Genomic DNA, 16488 nt, shown 5'->3' on the forward strand with positions numbered 1-16488 from the left:
CATGTCAAATACCAGAATCCACATGGTTTAGGTGACTCAGGGGCTGGGCATGTGACCAGGTGTGGGCAGGTAATCCAATACGCGTTTCTGGCCAAGTGACTGGCTCATGGCACACATGTGATCCAACCAGACCAATCAGAGTCAACCTCTTCTGAACTGCTGAGGGAAACTGCCTCCTTCCTCTGAGGTTACTAAGAGGTAAAACAAAAGTTTGGGGCTGCTGATGACCAGCTTTGCCCTCTCATGGAAAGAGCTTTAGTCAGAAAGAAGCACCCACTCAAGCCAGGCAGGGCCAAGGTGGAGAGGCAGCATTCAGATATCAGCATTCAGCACTTCCCCCAGCCAGGCTTGAGTCTGCCCACCCCCGGACTTTTCTGTTGCAGATTTTGAAATTCCTGCTTTCAACCCTCCACCCTCATGCCCTTCTGCAAGTGTCACCTTTCCAGTGAAAACATGACCTGCACATGTTAGAACTGGATTCAGCAGGGTTTCCCCACAAGGGTTTGGCACAATCAGTTTGGTGGGAGGTGAAAAGATGATACCGGGTAGAGGAATTCAGTAGTCAAAAGATTTGAGAGCCCTGATTTGGACAAGGCTTTTGTTTGTTTGTTTGCTTGTTTGTTTTGGGGGGTGGTGTTTGTTTGCTGTGCTGGGGATGGACCCCAGAGCTTTGTGCATGTGAGGCAAGTGCTCATCTACTGAGCTTCACCCCAGCCCTGGAAAAAGTTTTAAAGCCTCCTCCATCATAGGATTTCTCAGCCTTCAACTTGTGGTATGTACCTTCCTGTTCTCCTAGGAGTAGACACAGCAAATAATCCTTTCAAGCACTCATTTGACCCCTGAGATCAGTTTGCTAAAGAATATACTTTGGCACGTGCTTAGTTGGTGTTTTTAATCAAAATCTAGGTTTCTCAAAAGAAGTGGAGCATGCTTAGAAAGCAAGCTAATATCGAGGATTTAAGGAATGATAAAATAATAATAATAATACCCACAAAACAACCCTTTTAGGTTCTGTCCAGGACTCTGCCAGGTTAATTCTCCATGGTGATGCCTTTAAAACTGATACTGACTCTGATGGTCCATAAAGAAAAATTTCATCATTTGCTAAAGTTTCAATAATATCATCAAATTCTGTGGCCCAAACTAACGACTCAGTGAAGAGATAAGACACACATTTTTTTTTCCTCCAGATAACTCTGTTTTTGTCAGACCTGCCTGGCTGACTAACCATTTCAGTCTTATTGTGCAATGCTAACGTAGTAGATAGAAAGACATATCACACACAGAAGGGTCCTGGGAAACAATGTTGGTAATTTTATAGTTATTTTAATAACCAGGTTTACATTAACAGTCACTTGATGAATTTTTTTTTCTTTTTCTTTTTTTGTCTTTAATCTCAGCTAATTCAATACACAGTTTTCTTCACGGTTCAAACCAAACAGCTCTTCACGTTCCAGAGCTGCCTCACAGCTAGCACAGATCACAGGGAGATTTACTGTCTGTCCATATCCACCAGGCACAGGACTGAACACCCACACACCATTTCTCAAAGGGGGAGCTTATGAGGAACACTGGCTGCTCAGGACAGCCCGTGAGCGCAACTGGGACTCAAGCTGGGGTTGTGCAGGGGAGAAGGCCTGGGAGTCTTGTGGCAGGAACCAAGATTGGGAACCATACACCTTGTTGAAGGGGTATCTCGGGGTGAGCAAAATGGAGTCCAGGCTAAGGAGGATTCAGGCCCTGTGAGAAGAGAATGACTCTCTGGGTACAGTCATAAAGCAAAAGGCCGAAGGATGACTGGATTTTGAAAAAAGCCATTTTCAGGTTAACTATAATCCTACTAGTTTTAGGAAACTTAGGAGAAAAAGAAACATTCATACTAGGGTAGCTGATTCAACAGTTCTAGAGACAACCCCTCAACTACCCACACCTGTGACCCTCTCAGCCAGGACTCCAGTGGATTTCCAACTGGGCTTAGAAACAGAGAGAGAAGGTTGGGGGGTGGCAAAGCCATCCTCAGAGATGGGCCAGGCCAAGAGATGAGGTGGAAAAAGCTATCTTGAGAGTGAGACTGAAGACCCAGTTAGCCCTTCACACTTGGATGACACACCAGGGAACTTGAAGAGCACCATGACTCATTGTCATTTTCTCCCCCCAAGCCCCTTGTATAGGGCTGTTCAATGCGTCTATAGAACAGAATAAAATTGAATATACATTGAAAATGTATGTTCAAGGAATTCTCTGGAATTGCTATACTTAAATGTTACTAATGGCAAGAGAGATTGGGAGGCTTCCTACAACACTGCCCATCTTGAGCATCAAGGGTTTTTTTTTCCTACGGAATGGACTGCTTGTATAGAATAGAAAGTTCTGGGTGAATACTCCCAGTGCAGTGCAGATGACCCATTTGCTCACGGAAGATTTATCTCATGGCATGGAGAGGGCTTGGAAGGATTAGAGGGTCAGGGACTGGTAATCTCAGAGCAGATGGTGGTGAACAGGTGCGTGCTCAGACTAGTTTATTTACGTGTATTTTCCTCCATCTGGTGGCCATAGCTGGTACTGCCGCTTATTCTAAAGCCCAGCCTGGCTCCTGAGGTATGTTTCAGATCTGGCAAACTCCCTTTGTACATAAAAGTCATTCTGAGTTCCTTGAAAGGCCCCCAAATGTTTGAATTGTAAATTAAAGCTACATTTTACTTTTTATTTAAGTTTCCCTTAAAAAAAAAGCACCATAAGAGCCTTAAAATAGCAAGATTCCCTACTATGAGGTGAAAGTCTTTTTTTTTTTTTTTTTCAAGACTGGAACAGAAAGTAGCTTGCTTGGAGAAATAATCTTCCTTAGATATTTCTAAGTATTTTTGTAGCCAAGTGTTCACTTTTCTCTAGTTCTCAACTTATTAAAACCTGCAGACAGGCCTAGGGGGCAGGTGGGTGTGGCTCAGTGGTAGAGAGCTTGTATAGCATGTGCAAGACCCAGCACCAGAGGCGGGGAGGGAGGGAGAGAGAGAAAAAACAGACAGAAAAAAAAACAAAAAACAAAAACCTCACCCACACAAAAAAATCAGAACATGCAGTCAGAGGTAATGGTTTCTCCTAAGCACTGAAAAGGTGTCTGAGGCCTGCTCTTCTCTTCAAAGTACTTAGTACACAGAGTTATGGGTTCTACCAGATGTATTCCCCACGGCATGGAAGTCTGATCCCAGGTTGAATATTTTCTTCCTGCATAAGGGTCTCTCAGTTCTGTACATCCTTGCCTTGCTCATAGAACTTGGTCCATCACTGAGTTTTCAGAGGTGGCCTGATAGAGGAAATGGACACATTGGTGCTACTTTCTTTTATGTGTACCACCAGGAAGGCCATGTCACGTCACTTCCACTCACCTCAGAGATTTTAGGACCAAAACTAAAAGTCCCCCCCAAGGATCAGCTAATGGAAGAGGAAATAGATGGTTTAGAATTGAAAAATGGAACCAGGTTATGTAATGAGCTCCCTCTGCTCCAGACTGGCTTTCTCAAATCCCTGCTTGACTCCCCCACATAAACTGAGATTACCTCTTCATAGTGAAAGTTGGTGAATAACTCCTTTTTAGTCATGCCGTGCCTGATCTCAGGAGATCAAGAGCATCACTCACTGCTGCCAAGACAGGCCCTTCATTCTGTCCCACGCCAGCTAAAATCTGGACTCAGGATGCCAGACGCATGCTCTTCTCTGTGGAGAGGTGACTTTCCCCGTGTCTATAGGGAAGTGAACTTAGGCTTCTGCGGCCCTCCATGCTGAAGGCCTGTGCTTTGCTCTCAGCTACTATTTATCAAGAGCACCAAAGAGACAGAAAGGACTAGAGGAAGAGAAGTGTCATTTGCTCTCTCCCAGTCTGGCCTTCCCACCCCAGGAAAGAAGGTTTGAAAGCAACATTGAGAAAGAGTCCCCAGCAAACACTGGCATAATCAAGCAGGTGGAAGAAATGGTTGGGTTTTGGCGTTTTAATTAGCATTCAAAGGAACAAAATCTACTAGGGAGGGAAGTGACAAAGTCCAGAACCCAAAGATCCCCGCCTTCTCTGCAGACCCTGGGGCACTGTGATAAAGTGAGGGCTGCCACAAGTGACCACCTTTCATGAAAATAAACACACTTCATGGACACAATACACAATACCCCTTCAGCTCACCTGGCCCACCCACCTCCCTTCTACACGCCCTACCCTAGCCCTCTGCACCCTCCATCTTGCTCTGGGCTCCCACCACCCACTCACCCCAAATAACCTGTGTCCCTTTTGTTCATTTTCCTGACATCCCAGCTTTGTCTGTCCCCTTGTCGTAAGATGCAGCACTACACACGCTCTCAACACTATAATATAGCAGACTCTTTTACCTTAGTGGCCTGTCTGATTGCATGCATGTAAATGAGGGAGAGGGTCAAACAAACCAAGGCTATGCATAAACAGAAAACAAAGCAATATTCGTAAAGCTAGGCAAGCGAGCGTAACATGGAGAAACATAAGGCTTGAGGCTTATTGATTCTTTAGATCACAGCCGTTTGGATTCGCTTTCCTTCTTAAACATTGGTGTACCATTTTGGCTTGGAAAAAAATCTCTTCTTGCATCTGCCCCTCTCTTCAGGGAGAGGTTGCTTAACTCAGGGATGTGATATTAGAACGGCCTCCAGGGGGCGCCACGATGCGCTTGCTGGCCGAGCGGACCCCCTCATCCACTTGGGTGCCTGTGATGGAGAAGGGGTAATGGTAAAAAAAATAAATTGATTAAAGAATGTAAGAGAGTAAATGTCTCCCTGGCCTCATCTCCCAAGAAACTTAGATGGAGCTTTTTTTTTTTTTTTTTTTTTAACTTTTCATATGCACTCCCCTAGCCCCTGGAAAATGACCTTCTGGTAGGAACAGCCAAGTTCTTATTTAGATTTCATCTAAGCCTCATAATAATACTAGGAAGAACAACAATGATAGCTGCTTGTATTATTGTGGCTGGCCATGTTGAAGAGTTCAAGGGGTACACCTCATGGAGTCTCACCAATGTGAGAGCTGCAGTCACTTGCCCAACACCCCACAGCTTGAAGTGGGGTGGTCAGGTCCATGCAGCTACACAAAAGAAAGCATCAACCTGTGCCTGGATCCATCAGAAAGGAGCCACTGAAAGCTCAAGGATTAAAGGAGCCAGGGAGCAATGGAATGATTCCAACACACATATGAAGTTTCTTGGGACGTCCGGACCCCTGGCAAAGATTCATAAAATCTTAAGCACTTTTCCTTTGTTTTTCTCTACTTCTCTCATCTCTTTTCCTCCCTGTTTTACTTGCTTCTTCCATTCTTCACTGATTTTCCTTTCCCTATAGGCTGGGATTTTCCCTTTGAATATATCTTTTCTTTCATATTATCTTGCTTCTCTCACATTTAAATAGTGTGTTGTAGAGATGCAAATCTACATTTTTTCCCCATATGAAGACTATTCATTATGGAGCAATTGAATGATTTTATATATATATATATATATAATTAGTTGTAGATGGTCACAATATCTTTATTTATTTTTATGTGGTGCTGAGGATAGAACCCAGTGCCTCATACATGCAAGGTGGGTGCTCTACCACTAAGATACAGCCCCAGCCCTTGAATGATTATTTTAAAGAAAAGATTAATAATATAGGCAACACATGGCAAATGTCCAATCAATCAAAACTACCATTAGCATTGTTACTACTAGGGAAGGGAGACTAGAATAAAAATCCTACATTAAAAGAAGCTATTGCTGGACTGGGGTTGTGATTCAGTGGTAGAGCACTTGCCTGGCATGTGTGAGGCACTGGGTTTGATCCTCAGCCCCATGTATAAATAAATAAAATAAAGGTCCATCGAACAACCAAAACATTTTTTTTTAAAAAAGAAGCTATTGCTATTTAAGGATAAAAATAGTCTGAGTGTTCTTTAACCCTGAACAGTTTTTTTTTTTTTTAAAAAAAAACACCCCCGCCACACAATATACTGCCCAATTCTCATCGGTTAATGTAGAAAATCACTTCATAGTTGATTTTTCAAATCAACTCCTCTGCCCTGCTTCTAACCCCAGCCAGGTCTGATCTCTGAGCAGAATTTGTCATCATTTGAACTTGATCTCTAACTTGACTGTGGCTTGTCTGATTTTTTCACCCTCACTGATAGAGCAAACCTTCCTGTTTGCCCTTGTAACCTTCTCCCTAAAGACTGTGCCCAGCTCTGGGCTGGAAAACCCACTCAAGCTGAGCTCTTAGGATCACACTCTAGCTTCGAGGGTATACACTGACATTCCCCTCCACCTTCTCTCCTCCCCGGATCAACCTGTCCCACTCACCTGACAGGCTAAATCCGGACTGGTGGAGATTCCTCACAGGTGGATTTGGCCGAGTGGGAGAGCCCCGGGTAGAGCCGGCAGGGGTGCCCCCTTTGGGGGTGGTGGTCAGGTCAAACACAGGTCCATCGTACATGCCCCTTGGGACCGCATGCAGGTCTGCCATCTGCAGCCAGAGAAACACATTAGCATTCAACAATTTAGGGTCTGCTCTAGATTGCATAAGTGTATCGGTGAATAGTGTGTGTTGGGGGTTGGGCACCAGGATATAATAATGATAATGAAGGTACTTTCAAGGAAGGGAGAACTAGTGCAAAATAAAGCAGGTGTCATGGAGGAGGTCCTTGAGGGGCCCTCTAGAAAGACAAGCTTGCCTCTGAAGGATCCAAAGACCCTGTTATAGGATAGGGATTGGAGGTGGGAGAAGCCAGTGGGGGGATGCAGAGGAGTGGTGTGGATGGCAGAGGATCGGCAAGTACCAAGAGCTGAACGCAGAGATGTTGTGGGGTGGAAGAAACATCACACAGCTGCAGTGCAGCGATTAGGAAGGGCAGCAGTCTCAGATGAGGCTGGACATGCTGGCCAGGATGGGATCACAAGGGAGCTCCTCTTCAGCACAGAGACAAGCTGGCTGGCCCTGAAGTTTGAGTCTGTCTGTGGTCTGACCCACTGACCTCTAGCTGTGGCTGTGAACTTTCCCTGGACTGTGGAGCCAGCCAGCAACATCCACCAAGTACTCTGTGCTGGGCCTTGGGCCAAGGGTTGGGGTTTACAGTCACATGAAACACAGTGCCTTCCCCAAAGGGGCTTACAGTCTATTAGACAAACACTGCCAGACCACCCACAGCAGCAGTACAGTCGGCTGGCAACCTCCACCTAGGTCTTAGCATGGCCTTGAGGGAGGCAGGGAAGACACACTGCTAGGTGCACTTGACAGTCCAGCATGGGTCAGTGCAGAACTCCAAGGGGGTGCTGCTGCCCATCCTTCCCTCCATGCCAGTGACTCAGAGCAGGCACAGGAGCCAAGCTCATCAATCTGCAGATGCTAATGACACATGGAATGATGACTGTATCTGTTCTCCCCAAACCAAGAACTCCAGATCATCAGCTTTTCTTTGGTTTCAGAATCTAAGTCACATTAATAGAAAAAGTTGATATTAGGGAAGTTTGAGTTTCATTCCCTTCTCAATCAGGAAAAACCTGGAGTGTAGAGCTCAAATTCTGCAATCTCAGGGCTGGTCTAATCTTGCTTTGGTTAAGGTTATAGGAGGGTAGTCTGGAGAGTGAAGAGGGGAGGAGAACAAATGGGAAAAGGAATTTTCCCATTCTTCCCTCAGTTAACTAGAGCCACCTGTGTTCGTGTGTGTGTGTGTGTGTGTGTGTGTGTGTGTGTGTGTGTGTGTGTGTGTGTGTAAAATCAGGGACATTAATAAGATTTTACTTGACCCACAATAACTCAAGTTTGTGAGCATTTGCCCCTGTGAAGCAATCCTGGGCCATCTGGGACAGGGACAAGGAGGTGCAGACTATTTCTCATTTTAAGCCTGTAAGAGTAATTTGTTTTTATTAAAAATAAACTAATATTACATTGCAATGTTGAAATTTTGAATTCTTTTAAATAAAAGCACTATAAAATATAAGGAAATCATTTGGAAAAAAGGATTTTTTTTTTTGCCAAATGTTTTCAAACTCCCTTTCATAGCATGTTAAGTCTGTGTATTGTTCCTGAAGACGAGATCACTGCTATAGTTTTCTTTATCAGGGTCCGGGGAACAAAGGCCTCTCTGAAACTCGTGGTGGTTACTATACCTGAGCCTGAAAGGGACACACAGCCCCTGCCCCACCTCTGGGGTTCCACCTGCTCCTTACCTTCCTCCTGGCTTTAATGCGCTTGTAGACATAGTCGGAGAATGGGCTGCAGGGGATGAAGCGGCCTGCCCCTTGGGTCACGTGTAGGTTGCCATCTTCCAGCATGATCTTGCCCTGGCAGATGACAACCAGAGGCGCCCCACGCAGCTCCATCCCTTCAAAGATGTTATATTCTGCAGCCTAGAGATGGATAAGGCAAAGCAACAGCACGGGTATAGGGAAAGGAAAAGAGGACCACGGTTACCTTTTGTGTTGCCTTCAGTGTCCCTAGGAAATAGGTCACCAGGTAAGCCAGGAATAGCTCACAGTGTGTCTACAAGCTGTCATGGGTAGATGGGGAGACTGATGCTTACAAAGTAAAGACTGGGCTTCTAGCAAAGAAAAATGTCCAAACTTGATTAAGATCTTCAAGTACCAGTCAGTTTCTGTTGCTGGCAGTATTCAAAGAGAAACTGAAAAACCACCAGGGCTGCTATACATGGAGTCTTGTGTAGAGAGCATGGATTGAGGGAATACGTGGGTCCCTGCTGGCTCAAAATCACGTAATGTGACATGACGTGATGTTTAAGCAAAGACTGTTACCACTCAGAATGGGTTTCTTCCTACTTGCTTTGCTTATGCAACAAGGGAGAGACATTACTGCAAAGTGGTTAAGGACATCAGCTGCAGTCGGATTGTCTGGGTGTTTCAATGTTAGCATCACTGTTGACTTGTTGCATACATTATTTAATCTCTCTGTACTTCCATTTCCTTATCTATAAAATGGGGGTAATGAAAGTACCTACCTGTGGGAGAGCTAAAAGCACAGTGCCTGAAGCAAAAATGCTTACAAATATTAGCTATTTTACTAATAAATATTAAGTACCTTTTGAAGGTATTAGGTTTGATTATTATCTTCCACATGAATAGGAATGTGACAAAAATATTTATATTTTCCCTTCCTCTCAAAACATAGAGTCTGTCTAAGTCTCAGCAATCACAGGAGTATGGGCAGAGGTGGAGACACCTCTGTCCATCCCTGAGTGACACAGTCCCTCTGCTGCTGTGCCACTTTGGAAAGCAGAAATGACAAACAAACAGTTTGAGTTTTAAGACACTAAGATCCGGGAATGGGTCATTATTGCATCCTCCCTGGACTACGTATGCTGGCACAGCACATGAACGAATTTCTCACGGCCAAGCTCTGTGCAGGCACTCTCCATCCCTCCACTCTGGCCAGCCCACACTCACCGACTGGTGGTTCTTGGCAGAGACAATCCTCACAGCATCTGGATCCCAGATGACCAGGTCGCTGTCAGAACCCACAGATATTCTTCCCTTGCGGGGATACAGGTTAAAGATCTTGGCAGCATTTGTGCTTGTCACAGCCACAAACTGGTTTTCATCCATTTTCCCAGTGGCCTATTGAAATACAAAAACTTTATATATCCATCTCTTTCTCTATATCAACAAATGTGGGGCTTCTAGGCTCAAAGGAAGAGGACCAGAAATCCAAAGAAGTACCCATGAGTTGGTAAGCACAAATCCTCACCAGGCAAGCTGGAGGAAGAGCTGGGCTGTCATGTTAACCAGGCAAAGAGGGTAAACACGTGGTTTAAGATGAAAGTTAATGCTCCGGCAGAATGCATTTTCTGGATATGTATATATATTTATTTATTTACCTCTTATAATTCTAAAAAGGATTAGAGAGAGTTAAGAGTAAAAAGAAATGTGATTTTGATGTGACTTTTTAGATATGTGTGTGTGTATTTATGTGCTCACAGGACAAATATACAAGATCCTCCATGACAATAATAGTTACCCCTGGGTTGCAGAATTTGGAGGTGTTTTTCTTTTCTTTTCTTTTCTTTTTTCATGTACGTGCTTGTCTGAGGTTTCCAAGTGTTTTTTATTGAGCATATATTACATTGGCAACTCCAAAATATAGTTTGCATCACTTTACAATGAGGATATGTTCTGAGAAAACTGTTGGTGGTGATTTTGTCGTTGTGTGAACCTCATAGAGTGAACTTACACAAACCAAGCTGGGCTATCACTAAGTGAAATCATTTTACAGGGCCATTTATATACTCCATCATTGACCTAAATGTCATTATGCAGCACAGGAGGGTGTTTATTACTTTTAAACAAATCCATAGAGTGCCAGCATGCACACATACCTACATACATATGTACATACATTCACAAATACAGAACAGTGTAAAAAAATACAGAAACTTAACTATGTGAAAGAAGAGACAAAAGGTTTCATATTTTACCTTTTCAATAAAAAGCCTGAGTATAGAAAGAATTGCATGTAAAGGCTAGCCTTGAGCTTCTTGGGGACCGAGAAGAGAGTCCATGGGTTAACTATGTAGATGAATGGGGCACTAGCTCATATGTATTCTATTTGGTGCTGAATATAGGGAAGTAATTGACTTAATAATGAATTTATTATTAATAATGTTTCAGTCAATTTACTAAAATCTTGGAGAGGTCTTTATTTACTTGGCTATTTCTTTTACCAGCCCTTGTGATGTAAATGAGGAAAATTAAAAAGTGAGGCCACTTTGCCAGAGACGTTGGTAAACAGCAGCCTGGATGATCTCATGCTCGCAATACAGGGCATCCTTGATGAGCAGGATGACTGGGCACAGGATCACTGCTTACCATTTCAAAGTGCTATGTGTAGACCTTTCAAAAGAAGCCATAGAACGCTCCAAATGAAAAGAATTAATTCACTAGTATTCTAACTGCAGATGACTCATGCAGGGAATTGAAAGAGCTGTGTGTTAGTGGTTCTGAGTTCTTAACACTCTAGATGAAGAAGTCTCCTTAGAATCCTAGACCTCAGGACTTATCATTAGAAGGTAAGTCCCCAAACCCCTGAGCCACCTGGCCACATCCTGAGCACCCTCCCCAGGGCAGGCTGGAGGAGCTGTGCCTCAGAGCTTGGTTGGTACAGGAGGCTCTGATCTGGCCCATGGATATTTGGGTCCTGGCCACCCTCCCATGACTTCAGTCCCTTACCACGGCCTTGTCCCAGATGACAGACATCCGCTCCTCCACACCATTGGTGCCCTCAGGAATGGCAGTGAAGTTGTCCTTCCCAATGGCTTTCTGGGCAGTGCTGAAGGTGCAGTGGGCACTGCCAGAGAGCTGAAGATCCCCACTGGAAAAGGAGAAGAGCTCTGTGTGAACAGGTGAGATGGCTGGGGCCCCTCGGGGACCAGAGTCCAGTGTCCAGTGCCAGAGTTTGAAATCCCTTTCCTAATCCTTACTGTCTTGTGTGAGCTTGGATGAGATTTTTCCCCTCTGTAGGCTTAGTTACCTCATCTGGAAGGGGAGGGGGTGGGATGAGATCATCTCATTTGTAGCAAAATCAAAGGACCTCAAAGGAGTGATGCCTGATCTTACATGTACACAGAGCAACAAATGAGTATCCCTATGATTTTGGCTAAGTGTCATCATGGTTGACTATTTGAATTTAGGCAAATTATTTAAACTTTTTTGGCTTAGAGTTGCTTAATCTGTAAATTGGGGTTAGCAGAGCCTCACTTGTAAAGTTGCTAGGAAGAGCAAGTGAGATCATGTGTGGAGTTTCATCCTAGCTGGGCACACACAGGTATTCACTGCTGTGACCATTACCCACATTGTGACTATATTATCATTTGAAAAATGATGGGGGAGAGCCTGTGTTCTGTACTCAAGCCTGCAGGAGAACTTCTAGCTGGTGGATGGAACAACTGCAGCCCCCATCCCAGTTGGCCCCAAGATGCCCCCACAAAACCCCTGCAGCTCTACAATCCTGCACCAACCTGGCTAGCAAGGAGTTGATGTAGTCTGGAGTGGTCGGGTCAGGGCTCAGAGGCGGGGATGTAACAAATGCAGCCGCCTTGGCCCAGTTCTTGCTCCAGTAATGGGTTCCATCTGTACCAAGGCTGGCAGTAATGGGCTCTCCAAAGACCACATTTCCTGGAAGGGGGGAAATAGGCAATGGATTTGCATTAAGTATATGCTGCACTGAGCCATATTTAATCATAGCTCCTAAGTCTACCCAAGGCTATGGATCTGCTGTTAGGCAGATCTGGGTTCAAGTCCACATTCCCACCTTTTCTAGGCTTTTTATTTTCTTTGTGCTAAATGTGAGCAATTTCATATTACTTGGATAGAAAGAATGTAAGATGCAGTATTGATCCACAAATTTTGAGGCAAATTAAAATTTGAGGCAAAGAAAATATAAGAAAAATATATATTTATTACAAGGTTCATCCGTATTTCAGAAATATTAAAATGCAAGGTATGTCCTAGAATGGATGAAATGAGATGATATCTACTTCCCAGGCTTGTTAAATTAAAGGATTTTTTTCAGATATGAAGGATATGGCACACAGGTGATTCTCAGGAAATACATATTTCTTTACCTTCCACTTTTTTTTTCCATTATAGGGCTCAAAGCCCTGAATGTGCCATGCATCACTGGAAATTGCTAGATTCTTTTTTTATAAGATCACACTTTTGTTTCCAGAAAGTCAAATCCATGAGCTCTCATGAGTATTTTTCATTGAGTTTGTTACTTCTTAATCTAAGGAAAGAAGTGACTTGCTCCAGGAGACCCAAACACCTGAGATGTGGCCATAGATGATGAGGCTGGCTTCTGGAATTCTGTGACGGGAACCAGGGGAATCAGGTGAGGAAGGAAAATAGAAAATACACTGATCTAAGCTTTAGTCGAGCTTCTTAAGGAAGAAGAGACAATGATACAGAAGGCAAAAGATGTCTCATAGAATGTTGGTTGGTACCAACTTAATCTATGCCAGCACCTTGGGCCAAGGATGCTTTGCATAAAGCCTCAGTCTTTGGTCATCCATCTTTCACCATCAAAGTTTGTATAGGGTCACATTCTGGGAGGCTCTATGGCCAGGATTATCAAGAAATTTTGCTTTGTTTCAATTCCAATCAGTTGCTAATGGTTAACTAGAATTATAGGTAGGGAAGAATCTTAATAATGTTTCTGGTCTCACTAAAATAGATTTCTGATTGATTAGTGATGTTTGCCATAGGCAAAAGAAGAAAGCAATGGTGTGATTTGCATATAGCAGCCCTGTTTTTATGGGGTGCCCATAAAAAGGATCAACATGTAACTTAGGAGAATTTCAAGAGCTCTCTAAAGATATTGACCAAACTAAAGTATGCAGGACCACAAATAAATGAAAAAATGAAATTCAAGGCAAGCACTCAACTACTATTGAGAAAAAATGCAACCTTAACAATGGAGGAACTGTCTCTTTGGGCTACACTTAGCATGGAAATATAAAAAGCAAAGATTGTCATTATGAGTACAAGCCCTCCTACCTGGGACATCTAAACAGGTCATATTATAATTCCTGCAAATGAAAAGGGTGATGGCAGTGCCCACAGCACATGCCTCAGAGTTCCTTAAGAATTCTGCATAATAATAAATATAAAGTATTTATCTCAGTGCTGGGTATTAGAGTTGGTTCTCATTAAATTGTAGCTTTTTAATATTAATTCTGGGCAGCCATGCTGAGCTGCTTAAGAGCCCTGGTGGTAGGTGATTAAATTTACAAGAACTTAAACAGAAACATGGTCAGGAAGGGAAGAGTAAGCACTGTGAGCCTCTGTCTTCCTGCTTGGAAGGCTCTTCCCTGAGAATGACAGTCTAGGAGATGTTTACTGGCTTCAATCTCAGCAGCCAGTTTTTCATCGCTGAAATAGGACCTCCCTTCCACCCTGGAGGCACAGCTGCACAAGTTCTCTTGCCAGAGAATCAGGAGCCAGAAGACTAAGGAGGAGGAATTTTCTCTATGAAGTCTGAAATAAGACCAGCATACTACTGAAACATCCCATGCTCGGGGGTGCCCAGGATATCCTGGTGATGAGTCCCAGGCAAGATAAAGCCATCAGACAAAAGGAACGAGAGGGTAAAGACGGTGGGTGTTTATGGCCAGCGTGGTAGGGATGGGGGCCCCCATACAGTTTCTCCTTTCTTTCTCCCTGTCTCCACCACCAAGAATGGGTACAGAACTTTGGGCTGCTTTCCTGCTTTCCAGTGACTCACACCACCCAGGAGAACAACTGCTATTTCACTTGAGGCATTTAAATACTGCAAGAGAAAACAGCAAGTCTACTATGAACATGAAGAGGTTGAAGATGCCTCAGAACCTACCTCAGACAAGTGGCAAGACTCCTTCCCATAAGAAAGGGACTACCCTCAGCCACAAGCCAGGCAGTTGAAAACCCAGCTGGCCATCAGCTGGGACTATTCTTAGCCACTCCAGTCACTCACCCACACATAGAGTTTTTTAGACTAGTTGGGCAGATGAATCACTCATCTTGGGTCTCTCCACCACCAGGGCGGACACTGACACTACACAGCAGTAGCCACTGCACAACTAGGCAAGGTCAATTCTCTTTCACAACCAAACACAGAACCTTTATCTCCAGCTTCTCCACCATAAATTAAGCCCATTAGTCTGCCACTGAGGACAGGGACCAAAAACAGAGAGCTTTGAAATGGGAGTACACTTAAGCTAAGCACAAGCCAAGCAACTGAAACCCAAGTAAACAGGAGTAGAGAAAAGAAGAAGGCAGAAGCTGACAGGGATAGAGCCCCAGGTCACGAAGCCATGGTTTTAGACAATCTCTGGAGACCCATTCAACCCCTTTGCTAAAATACCTTGTGCTAAACTGTGTGCTCAGGCAGTGGGGTCCTGTCCCTGCATTCTGCCTTCAATCCTGTCCACATTAGACCATCTCTACAGCTGTCTTTGGTGCAGGGATGTGAATATGGTCACAACCAAGACATTCACACGCTCCTGGACGTTATTGCTTGAGCTGCTGCAAAAGATGTGTTCTACTTCTCCATCATGTCTCACCAAGAACTGAGGAAAAGAGGTGTCTCCTGGCTTCTGTTCTTGTCACATACTGAACATAAAGCCATCAGGCAGGAAAGAGAGTCAAGAAGGGAATAAGAGTGATAGAGTCCTAATGCCACTGTTGAAGCCCCTCAATCGAGCTCTGCCTGAAATACCCACAACCAACCACTGACTTCTGTTTGCTTGTTGAAGCCAGTTGGGTGTAATCAGTGCAATGGAGACTAGTAAGTCCATTTATAAAGTTCAGATAATGTGAACCAAAAATGACAGATCAAAAAGAGGAAGGAAGGTGCACTGAGTCTCAGAAGAACTGATTTGAGCTGTGTTGTCTTAGACAAATCACTGCCTCTGTTGGCTCATATACCAGGTGGAAGAAATCTCAGGATCCTGGGTGTAGCAGAGGCTCTCTAGAGAGCAAGGCAATAAGGCAGTGAGCACTGAGATTACATGGACCAGCTAGGGAAGGAAGGATGGACCAGCCTGGGAGGAAAGAGGCTTTACAGTACATCACTGGCTCTGAGATCTTAGAAGCACAAATCACCTTTTTTCCTGGCTTGTGAGATGAGATCGGCTGCACTCTTGCTCATGACCTTGGTGATGTAGAGGGGGCAGTTGGTCTGGCAGGCGATGGTGATGGCACGGAACACAGCCTCAGCTTCCAGCTGCAGGAGAAAAAGAAGGTTTCCAGGAGTCAATAGGAACCTGAGCCTCACCCCTGTCATGCAGCACCTCCACTTACTGTGAGCTATGCAAAGGTTCAAACCCTGGCAGGGTCTGGAACAGAATGGCCTCAGACCCACCCCCTCCCCTCCTGCTGTGTCTCTTCACTTAGCTCCTTGGTGCTTCCACCCTCCCTGGTAAAATGGAGGTAAGAGAGGGTGAAGCACAGGACTGCTGCCTGAGATCATCACTTAACAGAGTAAGTACTGATCTCCTGAAAGCCAGAGTTTTCCCTGTACCTCCTCTCTCTCCTTTCCCTGAGGTATTACAAATACTGCACCCAAACAGAAGCCTCTGCTCCCCACTCTTCTCAGGGCAAATTCTTTGGGAAAATACAATCACCACACCATCCACTCTGGAATAACCAGTAAAGGCAATTAGGCATGTGGCTCCTCAAATCCTTCCCTGCAGCAATAGGTGGTCAGCAAAGGGTTAATTTGAGGAGACATTTCTTATAAAAATAATTCCCAGGCTTCTCAGCACAAAGACTTCTTTTATTATTGATCTCTTCCATCCCACCCTAGTGTAGAATTCATGTTTTCAAATATGCTAAGTAACCCAGTTGCATTTATTAAGCAAGAAGTAATGTGTTTTTCCTTATTTTATTAACAAAGTAGGATCCAAGAGCTCAGGCTCTCTTGCATGGCCTGATTCTGAGTCCTGATTCTGCTTCAGGCTGTGTGACT

At 44.3% G+C, this 16488-nt stretch overlaps 1 protein-coding gene across 2 annotated transcripts in view; it reads right to left on the reverse strand.

Moving 5' to 3' along the window:
* Window positions 1-3968: 3968 nt before the first annotated feature.
* Dpysl3 (dihydropyrimidinase like 3) overlaps window positions 3969-16488 on the reverse strand; it is a 103140-nt gene continuing 90620 nt past the window's right edge. For both annotated transcript variants that reach the window (XM_005324199.4, XM_078047353.1), the window contains exons 8-14: window positions 15624-15744; window positions 12002-12158; window positions 11214-11355; window positions 9435-9605; window positions 8205-8384; window positions 6339-6501; window positions 3969-4719 (exon numbers count right to left, since the gene is read on the reverse strand). In XM_005324199.4, coding sequence (XP_005324256.2) covers window positions 4631-4719; window positions 6339-6501; window positions 8205-8384; window positions 9435-9605; window positions 11214-11355; window positions 12002-12158; window positions 15624-15744 — 1023 coding nt within the window. In that variant the 3' untranslated portion in view covers window positions 3969-4630. The remainder of the gene's footprint in view (window positions 4720-6338; window positions 6502-8204; window positions 8385-9434; window positions 9606-11213; window positions 11356-12001; window positions 12159-15623; window positions 15745-16488) is intronic.

The sequence above is a fragment of the Ictidomys tridecemlineatus genome, chromosome 1 (genome assembly GCF_052094955.1).
Source record: "Ictidomys tridecemlineatus isolate mIctTri1 chromosome 1, mIctTri1.hap1, whole genome shotgun sequence".
Taxonomy (NCBI): domain Eukaryota; kingdom Metazoa; phylum Chordata; class Mammalia; order Rodentia; family Sciuridae; genus Ictidomys; species Ictidomys tridecemlineatus.